The sequence below is a fragment of the Lepisma saccharinum genome, chromosome 8 (assembly GCF_977018435.1).
Source record: "Lepisma saccharinum chromosome 8, izLepSacc3.1, whole genome shotgun sequence".
Taxonomy (NCBI): Eukaryota; Metazoa; Arthropoda; class Insecta; order Zygentoma; family Lepismatidae; genus Lepisma; species Lepisma saccharinum.
The window spans coordinates 55,226,018-55,246,357 of record NC_139236.1 but is presented as its reverse complement, the minus strand read 5'-3'; the positions used below and the strand labels follow the sequence as shown (position 1 = coordinate 55,246,357).

At 38.3% G+C, this 20,340-nt stretch overlaps 1 protein-coding gene across 1 annotated transcript in view; it reads right to left on the bottom strand.

The window, feature by feature from the left end:
• Vps13B (vacuolar protein sorting 13B) overlaps nt 1–20,340 on the bottom strand; it is a 136,110-nt gene that overhangs the window by 10,452 nt on the left and 105,318 nt on the right. The window contains exons 42-46 of the mRNA XM_083126671.1: nt 17,999–18,599; nt 16,672–16,851; nt 14,177–15,553; nt 11,326–11,502; nt 8,597–8,767 (exon numbers count right to left, since the gene is read on the bottom strand). Coding sequence (XP_082982797.1) covers nt 8,597–8,767; nt 11,326–11,502; nt 14,177–15,553; nt 16,672–16,851; nt 17,999–18,599 — 2,506 coding nt within the window. The remainder of the gene's footprint in view (nt 1–8,596; nt 8,768–11,325; nt 11,503–14,176; nt 15,554–16,671; nt 16,852–17,998; nt 18,600–20,340) is intronic.

Below are 20,340 nucleotides of genomic sequence, written 5' to 3'. Positions count from 1 at the left end.
GATGGGAAGGGTGAGGAAGGAAATGTTACTCGATATTCATATCGTTTTTAAAAAAAAAATGGGCACACAAACACAGAGCCTCATTTGCTGTGTTTTGCATGCATCTGATATAATTCGGTAATATTTTGCAAAAAGATGTTCACTTCATGTTACTTCACAGATAAAATTCATTCATATTTTATTTTTGGGGATGCTTTGGGGATGCCGATTTTTTGAAGGATCCTAAAAATTATATCCTTTTTCACATTCTGCATTTTTGCACGTAGCGAAAATTCAATGACCCTTATAATAGTAGAGATGTACACACCAAACCAAAACATAAGTATAGAGCTGAATTTCAATGATATATCCACTTCCTGATTCAATATATATGAGAACACAGAAATATCTGCAACATTTTAATTTACTTATGAAATGAAGCTGATTTACTTATTTCTTTTTATATTAACCCTTTCGAGGCGGATCACAAAATATTCGTCATGCATGGAAATTCCCCAAGGAAGGGGCTCATTTTAAGCAAAATGTAACATGTTGGAAAATGTTTTTTTAAAAAAGTTGTAATAACGCAATAAATGCCAATGAGGGATGTTTTATTCAGAATTTCCAAGGCTTTCCTTCGGTAAGGTAAACATGTCAATGTGTACCCATTTTTGGAAGCAACAGACAGAGGAATTTCAAGTATATATATGAAGGGCCAGGGGGAAAAACGATGAATGTTCATTCGAGACGATTTGCCAGGAAATGAAAAACAAGATTTTTCTATTCATAAATACGTCAATATATGCCAAAATAATAATGCGTTTTTCAGGCACTTCTCACCGTTTCCCAACCAAGGCCATTCTCATTCTTATAGTACAGCTTCTGAGCTATCAGATGGCGCTGTAATCTCAAAATGGGCGAAAAATCGACATTCATCGTTTTTCCCCCTGGGTCTTCATATATATCTTTCTCAAAGTTTGGCTAGCTCCCATCCGGTAGCTCTCATCGATCTGGGCAAACTACCACTTGTCGCTGATTGCCCCAAGTTATGTAATGGCGAATACATAGTATCAAAACGATAATACAAATAGTAAAGAAGAAGAAAACTCAAGGTCAAGGAGAATGTTTATGACAACTGACCAGTACATTTTACACTGGTAAAATCCAGTGTGAGAATGGCCACCTGTGCCAGCAACAAAGGATACATAAAGGGAAAAGGGATCTAAGGTCCTGTTACAGTAAACACAGGCCTAAGTGTGTGTGACCAAGTGGGATATTGTGTCCACAAGTGCATTTAAGGATCCCAGTGAAAATTCAGCAAAATAGCGAGTTTTGTGTCCCTCATCCCATGTGGAAATCCAGACCACATGGTCGGCAGAACTGACGCCATAGAAGCATCCATAGGATATCAAAGAATATCCAAGTTGTTCTTAGCCATCCATCCAAGAAAAGCCAGGAAAACTCATTTATCACCCCCCAAAGCCTTTGTTACACCAAGGAAGCACATAATATTAATTTTTTAGTGTGGTGTACCACAAATTTGTCCATGTGTCGGGATGTGGCGATAAAGAGTGAAATAGCGTGTGTAAGGCCGCAGGTATGAGTGATATAGTGTGAAAACGGCTGATATGTAAGTACAAAATCTTTTGTATATCTTTTTTGTGTCTTGTACAGTGAAGTGCTCATGTTTGGTGGCAGCTATGCCACAAGCGAAGTTCTTTTCAATGAATAAATATGTCGTTTAAAGGTGTCTGACCTTCTATCATTTTAGTGAATCGTAAGCCTATTAAGCCCTCCTCTAGTTACCGATTATTAAAGTTAGGCTAAAGTTCGTCTGTTGCTTAACAGATATCTCAGGGGATATCTGTTACTATACGGAACACCACACGTGGAATAGGGTCTGCGTGTGGCCGCGTAAAGCGTGGTTCTCTTTTGTTTTTGCTGTTTTGATATATTATATCTTTAAAGTTAACCTTTTGTAAAACCAACTTTAAAGCAACGTAATATAAACGAAGCAGCTCCCAATAAAAAAAAAAACCATTCCCCCTTATACGAGATTATGAGACTCAGAGGTAGCAGATTCACTACAATGGATACAAGGTCAAAGTCACTAGAACGGCCAGCCGGCCATATGTCATCCCCCAGTGGTAGTGGAGACTCCCAACTAGCCTTAATTATTGCCATGCTCAAAGACCAAGGGCAAAAAATTGATAGTCAGGGGCAAAAGATTGATAGTCAGGGACAAAAGCTTGACAGTCAGGGAAGGAAGATCATTCAGGCATCAGCAGAGATGCATAGGAAACTGGAGGCTGTTCGTATGGAGTTCCAGGCCAGACTGGACTCCATCCACAACGTAACGACAAAAACTTCCGAAGCATTGGTTAGGTCGGTATCTTCAAATACTGACCGGATCAATAACATAGAAATCAGATGTAACGAGCTGGAAAAACAGGCCAATAGGGACTATGTCCAGCTATCTGAACAAGTAAATGAATTGAGGGAAATAGTGCAAGGGGTAAATGGCACAGACAACCAGACCACCGTAGCACAACTCCTAGGCAGGTTAGATGCCCTGGAGAACACTTGCAGGGAAATTGCCCGCAGTGATAGTGCCATCACCATAGAAGATAGAATTCTTGAGCGATTGAGGAGGGAGATGCAGAACTGTATGTTTGAAGAACCTAGTTCGCACAATAGCATCTCCGAGGGTCACAGTGTTCCGCAGCCCGCCCTTCCGCTATCAGACAATAGTGAGGAGGATCGGGCAACCGAACAGGCTAAAGATAGTGCAGCCCTCACGAAAATTTTGGCATGCCTAGAGGGGTTGGAGAGGTACATTACTAAATCACCTGCTCCGGTAAACCCATGCACCAAGCCAAGTCCTCACCCAAGTAAAGAGTCTGCCGTCGGAGCCACCAACCACTTGCACAAGGTTCCCGAAGTCACTAGCAGAGGTCCAATGTCAGATCATAGTAGTGGGTATTCCTCCCCCCAAAGGTACCATGTTTCACATAACTTCTCGGAATCCTCATCCGGAGGTTCGGACACAGAATTCCGAAGCCAACGGAAAAGGAAAAACCGAAGAAGGGGTAAAAGTGCACCCAGGGTTAGGTTCGCAGACCTAAAACAACTGCCCACGTTTAGCGGTCAGGGAAATAATCTGGCCTCTGATTTCTTACAAGAATTTGAGAGGGATCTTGATCTTCTAGAAATAGATCTAGAAGATGCACTTAAAATAGTGTCGTATAGTCTGCGGGACGAGGCACGCCAGTGGTTCGAAAGGAACGAACACAAGTTCCGATCGTATGTGAACTTTAAGAAACAGTTCCTGAAGTATTTTCAAGGTGATGGGTGGAGGGCTTCCTCATTATCAAAAGCCCTTAATGGCAAATATAACCCTAACCTACATAGATCAATGCATAAATATTTTTGGAAACAGGTGAAGATGTTTAGACTGGCCTTACCAGAAATTGCAGATCACCAGATTTTTACACATGTCATCCAACAGCTGCCACGTAGCTTAAGGGATCAGCTGGTCCTAGCCCCCTTTACCTCTTTACAGGCAGTGGCCAATTCCATACTCAGGTATGAAAGTGTTCAGGCACCACAAAACCCTGAGAGGGATAGCACAAGGCATGCACGACTTCCATATGGGAGAACCACCCCTCACGTCAACCAGACGTACGTGAGTCGTGGGAAGGATGACACAAGTGGTCCATCAGATCCCGATAAAGCGTACAGTAACCAGTACAGGTGTAGGGATAAGAATAGGTTTAAGGAACCCATCAGCGGGAAAAAAGGTAAAGGACCAAGAAAGGGTATAGAACCCCAGGGTAGGAGTTCGTTAAGACCTCTCGGGTCCACAGAGCATATAGCTGAGGTGCATTCCGAAAGCCACAGTCAGGGAAACTAGATAGGCAACGTCCTGAAGTGGGGAGGGGCGATGCCGAACCTAGATTAAGCCCACCATGTTCAACCCAGTGTAATCATCATCCAATCATTAAGGCTCATCAAGCCATTGGAGATTCAATGTTGTCTAGGCTAGCTCAAAACAAGTTTGGTTACCCAGTCCAAAGGGACTATGACGGTAGATACTATGTAGGGCTATGTAAGTCGGGACAATCCTCTAGCCAGCTGCTCAGTGAACTCCGTCGTACTAAAAGTGTGCACGATAAAGTAGTGTTGATGATTGCAACAAATGACATGCTCCGAGGGGAAGACAGCGACAGAGTGCTGCGGAACCTCGAGTGCATAGTAGGGGTTCTTAAGAGGAAAGGTGCCAAGAAAATAATCATTCTGACACCTCCACCAATTCCCAGACTAGCTAAGGAAAATAGAGCTAAGTTCTGGGCAGGGTATGATTCTCTCCTAGGTAAAATTACCTCACTGGAGAACAAAGGTAATATAAGAGTGCTTGATGTTTCTTCCAAGTTTACTCACCAGGGTCAAGAATTAAATATGTCCTTATTTGAGGAAACCATGGGGTATGGCAGTTACAAAAGGCCTGACCTGGTTCACCTCAGTCCCAGGGGCATGGACGTGATTCTCAAGGCGTTAGATGAGGTACGGTGGTTTACCCAGCAACAGCCAGAGACCAACAAACGTCAGTCACCTCAACAATGGGAGGATGTAGATGCCATAATGCCATACACCCCACCCACGGGAAACTAGCCAACGGTGCTCTCGTAGGAAGTAATGGTGGCGAGGGTAAAGTAAATCCCCATAGATTAATAAATGTTCCATTCTGTAACAGGGACGACAGTGTGTCTATAGAAAAGGAACTGGTTAGGGATAATCGTAACAGTGTAGTACCCATTAATAATTTCTATTAGTCAAGTAACATGTAATATTTTTAATGTTATACATTGTGTCAATGGTAGAAATATAAGTAATCAACATGTAAATAACATGAAGATATGGAGATGTAGTCCCAAAGTATACAACCTGTACATCGACAAGCTCAAACTATTACATCCCGATTTAGCATCCAAAGTGCCTCAAAAATGCTAAGCAAAGTTGTGGATGGGGTTCAGCTCTGTCTGAATACTGAACAACAGTTGTAAATAGTATATGGGACCTATATTTCATTTTTGTGCATTTTATATACTTTCAATGTTCTAATATATCCTATATTTAGAGTATTTCACATTTATGTTGTCCTATTTGAGGGTATGGTAAGAAATATATCTCAGAGCTAAAAAATGCCAAAACAAAATTAGTACACATCTCCACTACCACCATGTTTGAGTAGGCCAAAGGTAAATGTCGACACAACCAAGGTACAGCCAAAGCCAAACATGGGAATTCACCACCAACACAGCCAAATTGTGTAAGTAATGGGGCAAGTGATAGTGTGCAGTGATCCATCACAAGTGTGCCACCATCCCAGAACACACAGGCTTAGGGGTGAAGAGCGATACATCGCAAGCAAGATGTTGGGAACTATCCACCATGCCCCCTGAGGCACAGGAAGCATGGGGAGTGTCCGAATAGTGGTTGTCACCCCCCAAGATTACTGAGCGGAAATTAACAACCATGAAAACCAGGACATACCCATAGTGCGCATAGACAAGTGATATCCGAACCTACGTATAAAGAAAGTCCAATGTGTGTATGCAGACTTAGGTACACAAGAACAGTGTTCAAGGGCTTCTTTTTATAAATGTGTCTCCTTGGACTAAGTGCTGAAAGGGTAGAGTAATCCATTCCCTTCAAGGCAAAGAGAACAAACAGTCTTACAAATTACGTACGGTGACCAAAGTATCTTTTATATATATATATATGTACATCTATATAAATTCTTTATCATAATGGGTAGTCATGACTCAAGACACCCAAGAACTTTCATAGGGATAGGAATGGAATAGGAGGCAGAAACTCTGTCCTCAATGTATTACAAATATTTTTAATATGTATATTTCCAAGAGTGCATCAATGTAGATGTATATTTCAAGTATGGTAATTTTCAACATGTCTATTACAGGAGTATATTAATGTCAATATGCAAGATCATTTCAAATGTTTCTTCTAACAGCATATGTGTAATTTAATTTTATATAGCCGTGAATATTTATTTTTGTGTGTGTTTGCATGATAGTGTTTAAGGTTAGTGAGGGTAAAGAAAAACGAATCGCTTCTCGAATCCTTTTTCTTTTTCCCGAGGGGCCGGGATATGCATGACCAATCAGCATTGGGCATACATGCCCACACACAAATAACCACAGGCTAACCTAAGTACAAGGGCCATTAGGTTGGCATCAGGGAAAGCTTGTGAGAGCTATTTTCCCAGAAACTTATACCCCCCACCCCCAATTAGAATCATGGGTCATGTTTACCAACCAGTTGTCACTCATGGGAGGGGTAGAAATGCTTTATTTATAAAGAACCAACCATTGTTAGGCTAACAGTAGTCATTTTGGAGAACAAAAACCATGTGCTCCAAATCACATGTTTACTAAATCTTTTATTCTTTACTGAAAATCAGAGATAACACTCACCCATAGGTAAAATAATGCCTAATTTATTAAAAGTAAACTCATTTGCAATTATCTGGCATAACTAAGCCAGAAAAGCTGAAAAAAACACTTTTGTTTATGCTTTTTAAGCAATTGATAACTCTGCCATCTGGTGGGAGAAAGTGGCAACTCTCCCAAAGACAAGGAAAGATCTCAAAGGACTCCAGCTGGCCAATGAGAAGCCGTCAAGGCTGTGACGTCACAGAGGAGACTTTCAGATGGCCTATTGTGTTCTGAGCTTGCTAGTCAAGCTCACTTGTATTACAGACCCACCTGAGAGCAGGTCAGCTTGGAAGTTGCTGGTAAAATCCAGTGTGAGAATGGCCACCTGTGCCAGCAACAAAGGATACATAAAGGGAAAAGGGATCTAAGGTCCTGTTACAGTAAACACAGGCCTAAGTGTGTGTGACCAAGTGGGATATTGTGTCCACAAGTGCATTTAAGGATCCCAGTGAAAATTCAGCAAAATAGCGAGTTTTGTGTCCCTCATCCCATGTGGAAATCCAGACCACATGGTCGGCAGAACTGACGCCATAGAAGCATCCATAGGATATCAAAGAATATCCAAGTTGTTCTTAGCCATCCATCCAAGAAAAGCCAGGAAAACTCATTTATCACCCCCCAAAGCCTTTGTTACACCAAGGAAGCACATAATATTAATTTTTTAGTGTGGTGTACCACAAATTTGTCCATGTGTCGGGATGTGGCGATAAAGAGTGAAATAGCGTGTGTAAGGCCGCAGGTATGAGTGATATAGTGTGAAAACGGCTGATATGTAAGTACAAAATCTTTTGTATATCTTTTTTGTGTCTTGTACAGTGAAGTGCTCATGTTTGGTGGCAGCTATGCCACAAGCGAAGTTCTTTTCAATGAATAAATATGTCGTTTAAAGGTGTCTGACCTTCTATCATTTTAGTGAATCGTAAGCCTATTAAGCCCTCCTCTAGTTACCGATTATTAAAGTTAGGCTAAAGTTCGTCTGTTGCTTAACAGATATCTCAGGGGATATCTGTTACTATACGGAACACCACACGTGGAATAGGGTCTGCGTGTGGCCGCGTAAAGCGTGGTTCTCTTTTGTTTTTGCTGTTTTTGATATATTATATCTTTAAAGTTAACCTTTTGTAAAACCAACTTTAAAGCAACGTAATATAAACGAAGCAGCTCCCAATAAAAAAAAACATTCCCCCTTATACCGGTAACAAGAGAATGATTTGTGCAGCCGAACTCCCTCCCTGCAAGTGCATATTACATTTCATCCATGCCTCTCCCCTACCACGAAGACTGTAGCTACCTGTGCGACACAGGTGCCGTGAAAAGCACTCTCGAATAATGCTATACAGAAAGGCTTCCTCCCCCCTTATCCTTCCCCTCCCACTTCCCCGTCTGTTGCTAAATGGAAAACACAGGACAAACAAAGCTCTAATCCCTTTCTACCTTCCAGAGCCAAATTTGCTGCATAGAAATGACGCTTGTTTAGAACTTGAAAGACGGAGCCCTTTAACTTATAAAGCCTTGAAAAACACATGGGCTTTTGTTGTGTCTTTTAACAATCTGCCTGGCGACAAGACAATAACGTCAAGAGTCTACTACCTGGCGATGACGGCAGATGTGAGGTGGATGCTTGGAGATTAAAGCCAAAAAGATTCCGTGTTTTTTTTTTTTATTTTTTTTATTCGGTTTCCTGTTTATTGAACATTCATTACGAAGATATGTGTTTGTCGAAATATTCGTCAACCGTCCATCAGTTACTTCTGTCATCTGGAGGCTCCGCCTCGAAAGGGTTAAGTTAAAGTAGCAAACCTATGTACATTTAACTGCTACTTGTAGCCTTAAAACAAACCAAAACCATGGAAAATGAATTAAATAAAAATGTATTACTTCAAATTAATTTAACAAGATTTTTGATTACATACTAAGTCTGACTTAATTTCATCTTTATTTATATATTACACTAAGAACATTACAAAATGATAGAATTGTGGAACTTCTGTGAATAATAACAATGTGCAGACTATTTACATAAGTACTGAATTGCTTAAAAATATCAAGTTGCTCTGCACCAACAGCCAATAATAATGTATTATTTCTCTCATACTTACTGAGTAGACTTATTCCTAGTCCCGTGAGCCCCTGCATTAACCCCTGTGTAACTCCCTGCGGCCTCTGTCGTCGGGCTTCCTCTGTTCTCTGAACATGCTCCTCATCCAAAGACAACCGATCCAAGTTACGTGCCACACTCGATGCCAGTTTGGTTAATGAGCTCAGAGTGCCTGTAACCAATATACATACTTACTAATTTGTTGGTAAGTTTACTTAGAAAACCACCCATTTCAATTCATCTTCAGGGGCAGGGAGGGGGGGCATGATGAGTATATACTGTAGGACAGTACAAAATTCAAGCAAGATGCCAGGTTCAAGGACAAGTCTTCTAACTTTCAAGGTTATTTTAGATATGGTATAAAAATTTCCTTCTGATAATATTTATAAAAAAAAACTCTTGCAAAATATTTTAAACTCTAGCAGATGGTACTGATATAAAAAGGGGAAAACCATTTACCATAGACAGCTGGGGCGATTTGGTTTTTCTTTCTTAGAGAATCATGGTTCTTGTGGGAAGGAAAGTTTTGGTATTCCATTCTCAAAAAAACACAATTAGAAGAAAAATAAAAAAATAAACGTCAAAATTTATATTTGGAGAGCCCTTGTGCGCCTGCAAAAACTCATTGATTTGCTTCATTTTACCTTGCTTTTTGTGCCACTTTGGCTAATTTGCGAAGATGGAGATGAGTGATATGATGAAATTGATGAATTGACACTCACAAACATACATGTCCAGGCTGGGATTCGAACCAGGAACCCTGGCATTGTAGTGCAGGCCGGCCGGCTGCATTAAACAGAAGTGAATAAAAATTAGTAATGATAGAATCCTACAACTGTGTGAAGTTGTGTTGATATTACTCAATGGTTCATTGGGAGAAAAAATGTAAAATTAATTGCATTCTGCAATACTAAAAACGAAAACATGATGGGTGCTGATAACTATGGCAGTATGCTAGGTAAAGTTTGTTTTAATGTAGGTACCATGTCCTGTTGCGAACCAGTTTTTTTCACCTTGTGCTAAATAGAGATCAAACAGGGGCAGGTGAGAATTTTGAAAAATATTTTGGAGGAAAGTTTTATGTATGTTATAATTTTTTGCATGTTTTAGTTTTCATTTTTTTTTTTTTTTTGAAAAAGCAATGTTTTCTTAATGAGTGGTTTTCTGTGGCATGTAAATTCAAGTAACTAGATTACATAGTCTATTGCAAGATCAATAGCCTACTCAGCAGTACTTGTCTATTGCATAATACATCTTAATGATTTTTTTTAATGATAATATGGGGTTAGAGGGTATTTCTTGAGTAAATTACCCTTTTTCTTCTCCTCCTCCTAATTGTGCCTGTACCAAAACAGAATATCAACATTGTACTTCCTGTGAAAGTTCTAGCTATTCCATCCAAAATCAAATAAATTTCAACCCTCTATGACAAATATTGCTCACTCTTTGATTTTATAAAAAGACATTTCCATTCATGTGACAAGCCTATACCTTAAAATTCATATTGACTGAAAAATAAACTAGATTATGATAAACTTACAATACTCATATTGTGTTGAGATTCAAGTGTGTCATAACTTTAAAAGACAAGTGAAATATCACATGTAGTTTCATGGAAAAAAATGTTAATTGCTTTCAAGTGGTAATGGTACATATATAGACGAGCCATCCATTAAAGGTTAAAAGTCCGGTCACATTCCAACAAGTGAGACTATATTTTGTGGCATACTGCGAAGGGTTGGACCAAATCTGATAAACAGGGATCCACATATTTCATTTCTACAGAAACATGATTACACATAGCAATGTTAATTTCTCATGCTTTGGAGAGATGTGAGGTGCATTTTCCCGTTTTTGTCACAATTTTGCAAAATTGAGTGTAAAATGTAAAAAACTTTTAAAAATGAAGTTTGAAATGTATTTACTACCAAACTCTCTCCATAGTTTAAATTATCCTGCAAGTTATGCAAAATCTTGAAATGCCGATTAATTCTTCTGTAAAATACTGGGTGTTTCATAAATAACTGAGGGGTTACAAAAATGTATTGCAAAGTAAAGTATTGAACTTACATTACTGAAACCAGTCCAGAATGAATGAGGAACACAGTTTTTTTCTTTACACCCACAAATGTTCAATGTGTGCATCACAGGTAACACGGCACACATCGACACGATTTGAGTGTCACATAGTGCCAGGGATATGAACTTTCAGCTTAACAAAACACGTATGCACAAACTGTTAGCATTCCTCGATTGTTCTAGACTGGTTTCATTAACAAAAGTTCAATAGTTTACTTGCAATAAATTTTTGTAACATCTCAATCATTTATGAACACCCAGTATATATACTCTTTATCTTTTCAAAATATAAAATCTATCCCTGTTCACTGTGCTGTGCAGGCACATAGAGGGTGTGCTGGTAGAGTATTACAGATTCTCAATTTACATCATTGATCAGCAGCACCATGTTCTGGCTGCTTTTACACCCCCCCCCCCCCCCCCACAAGAATCCACTGCCCATTGATTATAAGCTGGGTGAACCTCAGAGCCACTTTATGATGCCACATGCTCACAAACGTTCCACCTGCAATTACATGCTCCGTGAATTGAACCCAGGTCTCCTGGATGGTTGAAATTTTGGAATCCCTCGAGACTGGACCCCTGTGGATTTCAAAATTTGGTATATGCTTATGTAGTTGTACAAAAGGTTAAACTAAGTTGGAACTTTACCTGCTGTAATGTGTTTCATAAGAGATGCTGATCCATGAGTGATGCCAACTAAAAACCCCCATGGTCCTTGGAGAATTCCCTGATATGGCATGCAGATGAAGTCCCACAGACCAGTTCCAAGGGTGCGGGCAAAGCCTCCGGGACTTCCCAATAGTTCCAGCGATCCTACAACCCAACCTGTTCCATTGACGAAAAAATAGCATTACAAGAAGAAAGACATAGTCACTTGCAGAGTAAAACCTTTTGCAGCAAAGAAGAAATCACAATAATTGTATATTGGCAAAAACAAATGTGTCCAGTTTTGCATGGTGGCTTGAAAAAACATATATATTTATTTAATAGCAACCTTTGCTCAACAACAGACACGTTGTACTCTTCTTCAATTGATTTTTATAATATTCCAAAGAAATTCCAGCCATATGTTTACTTCAGACTCAACAAACTGCTCATAAAAAGAAAAAACCCTGATGCATTTCTACCTAATGCAACTGTCCTCAGTGTGGGCAGTTTGTTACAAGTTTGCTGATACTGAATAAAGAAATTGACAATGTAACTTATTTAAGATTGTAATCAACAAAATCAGCATAGCGACCAGTAACAAAACAAAAGAACATCAATATTTCAATAAAGTGTACAGAAGAATTTTCTTTATTCTTCACGGATAATACTTCATTATACAAATTATAATAACAATATATATATATATATATATATATATACTGTACATGTAATTGCAAAATGTTTTTCAACATCTTTCAAGAAATGTTGAGATGTGAAATCTAACCTAGAACCCTTGACTTTGCAGCACATTACCTTCACTGCTGAACCATACAAGGAAAGAAAATTTAACATAGTTTGGGCCACAAGTGTATGTACCCTCCTTACTATTTCTTTTCTTACTATTTTTCTGCTCTGGATAATCACCAAAACAAACATAATTTTTGGACCACCTCTGCATTGACAACATTAAGAAATTATGTTTTTTTAATAACAATAACAAATATCTTGAATATTATGCTTTGGTTTATTTTATTCCACTTTTCTGCCACTTTTGGCTATTCGTGAAAATGAGAATGAGCAATGACATGATGAAGGGACAATCACAAAGAACACTCATGACCAGGCTGGGATTCGAACAAGGAACTTGGATACTATACAGAATCAATAAATAATTATCTCATGTGAAGATATGATTGACTTGTTATACCGTGCGTCCATTTCGATCTTCAGCCGGGAGATCGGGAGAAGCGTGGCGGGCGGCGCTGACGGAAATGCCGACATTTGCGGCCTGTAATGCCCGCTTATTTTTATGGACATATGCAGACATTTATATAAATATTGCAAAACGAGCACTAACCTGTGTTATAACATGCAAAAGTTCTTCTGTAATTCATCCAAGTTCTGCTCTTATATACACAAATACATACGCTATAGAAACGATGGATGTTAAGAGCCACAGATAATAAAGCATTTTAATCATAGTTTTGACCAGTAACGTCCTGCTTAAGTTTATATGCTTGAAAGAGTTTTGTGGCGATGGGAATCGTTTGGAGGTTTCGAATGTGCAACACTGTATCAAGATTACACTGCAGACGAAACCGTTAAAAGTGAATGGAGTTCGTGAGCTTCCTTGCAATTCGAAATCTCCGAGCTCGAGTTTTTTTGTTCCTTCGCGACTAGATGAAGACAGAGCTGTGAATATAGTGGCGAGCAATGTAAACCAAGAGCGTGTTAATTTCGTACTGGTTAGCAAGAGTGTTATTCTTGGTTACTTGCAGTTACTTGTTTGTGTTATTGCAGTGTGCATGTGTGTTGTGTCAGTGAGACGATTGGAATGCCAGCCGCAAGGTTCACGTTAGAACAAAGATTTTTTTATGTATGACACATGCGTGAAAACACACTCGTGTCGAGACGTGTGTAGGCAATTTTTACAGAAATTCCCAGGCGTTTCAACTCCACATAGAGATACGGTTAGACATCTTGTCCTTAAATTACGAGAAAGTGGATCGTTAAATTTTAAAACACCTAAGCAAAAACGACGGATTATAACCGAAGCAAAACTCGATGATATTGGTGCAGCGTTAGAACGTTCTCCAAACAAACCTCTACGCCGTGCTTCACAAGAGGTTGGCGTGTCAAAATCATCGGCACATACAGCCACTAAGCTACTAAAATTAAAACCGTACTCTTATAACACAGGTTAGTGCTCGTTTTGCAATATTTATATAAATGTCTGCATAAGTCCATAAAAATAAGCGGGCATTACAGGGCGCAAATGTCGGCATCTCCGTCAGCGCCGCCCGCCACGCTTCTCCCGATCTCTCGGCTGAAGATCGAAATGGACGCACTGTAGTTCCATTGGAAATCTTATATATTAAAATTTATAAATATTCTGAACAACTTTAAATTTTTACAAATTTTCAGGTATCAGGATAAGTGGGATCAGTAACATTGATTAAGTTGGTGTTTTAAGTCCACTTTATGCATAGTAAGGCTAATCGGGACTGCACCTGTTTAAAGTGGGATCTGAAAAATTATGTGCCCTCACTGGGTATTGAAAACTGGGGCCCGTTGATTACAAGGCGACAACGCTACCACTGCACCATTGGGGAGGCCCAATGGGGGATCAGTAACAGAATGAATCAGCACATTATATTGGTTCAATGTGATATTTGCTCAGTTCAAGAAAGAAGTACGACAAGTTCAACAAGAAATTCTGACAAAATAAGGTGTTCATTTAATTATGAACTTGCAATAAATACACAAATAAACTATTTCCCCTAACAAATATAACATTAATCCACATTTAATAAGAAAATAAGATAAATAAAGGATATTAAATGCATCTTACCTGCATGAAAAAGTGCATTTGATAAATAATGCATTGTCAATGTATGTCCGAGCCTGTAACTAGTTGTAAAGAGTCGATGTCTTGTAAATTCTGAGAAAAGCAGTGGTGAGTGATCCAATGCAATATACAACCGAATGGATGTATGGATGCTTACAATGACAGAGAGTGGTTTTATCAGGAGCTTCTCTACCCGGATTGGCCTTGAAATGCTCTGAGATATCCAGAAAATTTCCTCAGGCATATGCACAGAGCCTGGGTTGGCAGGAACTAAAATTACGCTGTGCTCGTTGAAATTTCGTCTTCTGCTCTGTGATCTGATGTACAACCTCTTTGCTTCTTTGAAGTCAGGGAAAAACACTAACTTGGTCGGGGCAAGTGATTGAATGCTGCTGTTCATTTTCATAATGAAAGTGTCTTCAATGTACAAACATACAGGTTGTATCGAGGCTTGGACTGACCTAATAGCTGAAGCATTCTCGCAAGTTTCTCTGACAACAGTCATTACGAAAACACCATCCCTCTTAACCGTTTCTAACAAGCATTCCTCTGGAGTTATGAGTGACTCAAATTTGCTTTTGTAAGGATGCTGCCTCATCAGAACAACAGGGAAATCAAAGCTTCCACGCTCGTACATTTGATTGTCAATTTGGATATCTCCAATGCAAATATGCATCTCGCTGAATTGCTGTGTGGAACTAGAGTGCCGATTGGCCAAAGATGAAGCACGTTTAGGTTCATAAGAGACACAAATGTCATCAAAACAAAACAAAACTGTCTCTGATCTCTCTGTAATAGGATTGAAATCATCAGTTAACGTGAGATTCAAGGATCTTGTAAAGAATGTTAAATGCCACGAGGCATTTTTGTTTCTCGGAATGCATTCGGTATGAAGTTCTGAAGGTACAAGCTCTCGATTTGAGGTGCCCGATATCTCAGGAAGTGAGTCACAGCTTGCTACTGATGACAGAGAATTTGTGGCTGTGTGAAACGATGTTGCAGAATCTGATTCTTGAGGGCATTCTTTGGTATCTCCTACAAATTCTGGAATCTTTGGAAATTCTTGTAATGTCACCTCACTGAAGGCTTTGCTTTTCAGTTTTGGGTGTGGCAAATTGGCACTGGGATTGGAATGCTGATGAGGCACGATCTCTGTGGTTTGTCCTCCAAAATAAAGCCTGCTCCGAATTTCTTTGGCAGAGATTTCAATGCAGCTTACAGAGTCTGCAAAAATGTGTATAGTGTGCCCAATTGTTTCAGTTCTGATTTTTATATCTCCATGGCCTGGAAGCGAAATGAACTGGTCACAGTGCATTGAGATGTCAATGCCTCGACTCCACTCCAGTTCAGCATGTTCTGAATATGCATCTGGTTTCTTGCCTAGAAGAAACAATTGCTCAGTTATGCAATAAACATAAATAATTTGTATATATACTTAAATAATATTTTTCATTATGAATCAAGGATGCACCAATATGAGATTTAACTGACAGACATAAATTATTGATATAAAATTCACCAATGCTGATAACCAGTATTCTACTGATCCGACATGGAATGGTAAAAATTGTATGAAAATCCTGAATATTGTAGTAAATAATGAAGTGATTTCCTTAGGAAAAGAAACTATTCTAGATATCTACTTTGCAAAAACAGGATTCATGAATTATACCTGCATTAACAAAAACAACAACAAAACTAAAAAAGTGTACACTCAATTACAGTTACGTATATACACTTTATACAATTATGCTACTTATTTAAATATCACACTGGTTAAATTATTAGTAACTTTACAAATACATTTATTTGCACATATACATCAATACCCTGTTGATGTATTAGTTTCAACCAATACCCGTGGTATCAGTATCGGAAATTATCTGTTGCAATTTATTCACAGACACCAGCCAATACGTTTTCAGAGCATCAGAGCCTGGGTATCTTACAGGGTCAACGAAAATGTAGCACATCATTTTCGTGGAGTCTAATTATCCTCAAAATTATGTAAATTTGAAATTTTAATTAATTTTGCAACAGCACTGTGTGGAAAATTGGATTTTTTTGATTAAATGACTAAACTCCATGGTACAACAGCCCCGTATTATTGTTTGCTTTATGAATTCTGCAAACCTTCACATTTACAAACCCAGCACACCCGTACTTCTGGTGTTTCATCCCTCAGGAAAGGAACTTGAGTTTTTTACCTCTCTGACGTACTTAGCGAAAGAACTAAGTGAATTTCTTGCATGAGCCACTCATACACTTAAAGAGAGATAATGATTATTCAGTGCCTGATGCACAATTTCAACATAACACTTTCCGCATAAAATGTTAACATACAAACATTTACACTTTCCCATTAACTATCTGCATTTTACTAAAGAGTTCAATGATTAGGTTTTTGATGGACCTGGAGTGTAGTACGAACTTCTTTCTTTATTTCTTAGAAGCCTACACTTAGCATATTTCTAGTTATGATGTAGAAACTCACTTACCTTTCATAGATTCCTCTTTGCTGGGGCTATCGATGGCCAGAAACAAAGGTGGCAGCAAAGATTTCACATAGATGTTTGGAAATTTGTCGCACAAGGTGGAGAGGCTGTAGTGGGATATTGCCATCTTTTCAACTGAAGTCTGCCAAAAGAAATGATCTGTTTCTGGCATTGGTATTCCATCTGCAGGAAATAGTTCAATATTAATGAATATCATTCAACAGCACACTGATGTATCAGTGTAAGTTTTCATCAATTTATATGCATTGGAAAGTTTGGTTCACATTATACTTCCACTACTGGCCAACGTTATTTACATTCTGGAATTTCTTTAAGGTATGCAAAATGATGATGAACACTCTTCCAGTGGCCGCGGTGGCTCAGTCGGTAACGCGTCTGACTACCATACTAAAGGCCCCGGCACCCACCCAGCGTCGAATAACATGGGTACCTGGGGGAAACCCTGGGGGGTAAAGGCAGTCAGGGGCGTGATGCTGATCACATCACCCCCACTCGTGACCGGATCAAGAAAGTGTGGGGCGTTACCCCCACACCCCCTATACGCCTTCATGGCGTGGTGCTATGCACAGGGGAACACTTTACCTTTTTTACCTTCCAGATTCTGGAAATACTCCCACGAATGAAAAATTTGAAATTATCATTATATTTGAGGCAAAATCATCTAGCAAAAATTAGCGATGTGATAAAGCAAATTTCTAATGTAAGAATATCAACTGAAATTGGTACATTGGAACAAGCATCAAAATTGAAACAAATTCCAATACTCTATTTCCTTTCTTTGAATATAAGACATATTTTGGTCATATTTAATAGTGTACAGTGTTGTATTATGAGTCGTGGTGGTCTAATTGGTAGGGCATCTGACTTCCATAGGGGAGACCTGGGTTCGGTTCCTGGGGTGGGTGATCTTAGTTTGGAATTTTTCTGGCCTTGTCCCCACATAAAGCAGCTCTAGGGCCTCAAATTAATGGGTACCAGGGGGCAACCCTAGGGAGTAAAGGCAGCCCAAGTGTGGAGCAGATCACATCATCTCCAAATTGTCGAGATCGAGAATGTGTGGGGTCCTACCCCCACATCCCCTAAATGTGCCTTCATGGGGAACTTTACCTTACCTTACAGTGTTGTATTTTTCTGCCATAATCTAAGAACTATGATTTATAAGTTCTATTTTCTTTGAAAAGATAAATTTATAGACAAGCACACTCATGAAACAGACCGAAAAGTATGTAAAAATAAAAATATGGCAGTATTTACTTTTCAAGCAAATAACATATGCATATCAAAAACAAATACTTGATATAGCACATACCTTTTTCACTGGTTCCTTGTGCACAGAAAATCCTAAACTTGCACCGATTATGAATCATAACGTGTGGATGAGGCTCTTCATATACCAACATATACATCTGTCCATTCTTTTCGTGCATTGTCACTGCAAACGTCTTATTCATCACAGGCATTTCTTCCTTGGAAATAAGCACTTTAGCAGAAGCCTTCTTTTTCTGCAAAGGAATAGTAATATTTCTTCTCTCCTGCCTGTCCGAATTTTCAGTCACTGACACTTTAAGTGGGCAGGACCATCCAGAAGACAAACTGAAGGAGACGTAAGGGAAGAACTCATTTTCCTTGGCGCTTCTTTCCAAATCTCCTACCATCTCCCACAGTAACAGCGGAACACCAGTGTTCCTTTCGTATATAGAGGAGCTTCCCAAAGGACCGTTGACTTTTGGTGACAGGGTAACTTTGGCATTCGGAATGTCCTTTATGACATGCTTCTTCTCAGTGCTTATGACGCACAATCCTCCAACATGCAATTTGCTTCTAGCATGATTTGCAACGACGTATGTTGGTCTGGCAGTCAAGATGCGAATTCCTTGTTCCACATGTGATGTTAAAGTTAAGTAGCATACCTAGAGGTAGAACATATGAATTATAATTTAGGGCAAGGTCCCATATAGCTGAGAAAATGTTCTTGTATGGCTATAAAAGTTGCTTAAAAACAAACATAGAACAATGTTTAAAGAAGCTGGAACAGGATAATCAGGTTTCAAATGTTCCAACCAAAAATCTATTGAGGAGAAACTTATAGTCCTTTTTTGCATTGACTCTAACATTGAAGTTTAAAGATGTATGTGTTAATATATTGGGTCCCAGAAAGAATAAATAATAGGAATGGGACAGATTAATTCATACTCTATCAGTGTTGGCCAATGTAGGCATATCGGTGTATTGGTTTATCGGTAAAATTTGTGGATATAAACATACAGTCTCCATGCCTTACTTTTCTTAAAATTAAATCTCTAGATATGCAGCTTCTTTTGCATTGCAGTCATCTGCTGACACACATTTATTAAAGAGGTGAAGGATCCATTTTGATTCCTCAAAGACCATTTGGAATTTTATATCAGATCGATAGAATATCGGTTATCAGTATCGGTAAATTTTATATTGGTACTTTATCAGTATTGGCCAAAATTTCATATTGGCCCTTTAAATAATAATAACATAAAATATTATTAGGGCTGAAGCAGAAACCAATGATGATGTTTAGGTATAGGTATACAGTTTAAATTTATTCATTTTGTGAAGTCTAATTATCCTGGAAATTAGGAAAAAGTTCATAATTTTCATTAATTTTACACTTGAATTGTGTGAAAATGTAACTCTGTGATTAAATGACAGCTATATTAGTACTCCAAGATAATTCTTGAAAATTGTAAAGCAAAACTATAGACAATCAGTGCATAATTGTAGTGGAATACTTGCATGTTAATATTAAACAATATTTTGAGGAACTTTTAACTGTTACAATTTTCAAGTATTGATTGGTATTAGTATCGGTTCAAAGTAGATAAATATGAGGTATGATCCAGCTGCAGACATCTTAGTTTACAGAAGAATCTCAATTATAAATATTTCAAGAGCCCAAGGTTAAAAAACTTAGAGTGGGGAAAATATAAACTTTGGGAATGTAAAAACCAGAGTTGAACTCTATACCAAACACCTAGGTCCTAGAGTTAGTTTAGAGAGAACTATCACATTACCTAACCCCTGAATATGTGAACACTTTATAGAAGAAGATAAACATTGTTTTCAGTTAATGCTAAAAATGTACTTTTTTTCTTGTTAGTGATTGTCTTTATTTACTTTAATGATTACAAAGAAAAAATTTATTTTGAACAATTGTTTACCTTAATGAGGTAATACTTTTTGTCAAACATCAATTGAAAGTAAAATTTATCACCTAACAATCACCAGTGGTTATGAAATGTTGACAAGATAAAATATAGTATGTTATCAACACTGCCTACTCTTCCCCCACAGGATCATATTTTGAAGAAGTATTAGATTTAATTTCTTAAATGCATCATTATCACTTGCAAATAAAGCCTTAATGAATCCTTAAATTTAAAAGAAACAATTTCAAAGTTATTATTTGAAAGGTGCAATATAGTTAATAAGACAGTAAATAAAAAAAAAAAATTACAAACACTAATGAACATATTTCCCAAAAGATGCAATGCAATAATAATGAGTAAATAACAAATAACACACTGTAAATACTACATAGTAACTACTTTTATCTGAAGAACCATATTTTTTAAATAGCATCAAATGCCCAATGCTGGTAGTCATATTTGGCTTACCTTC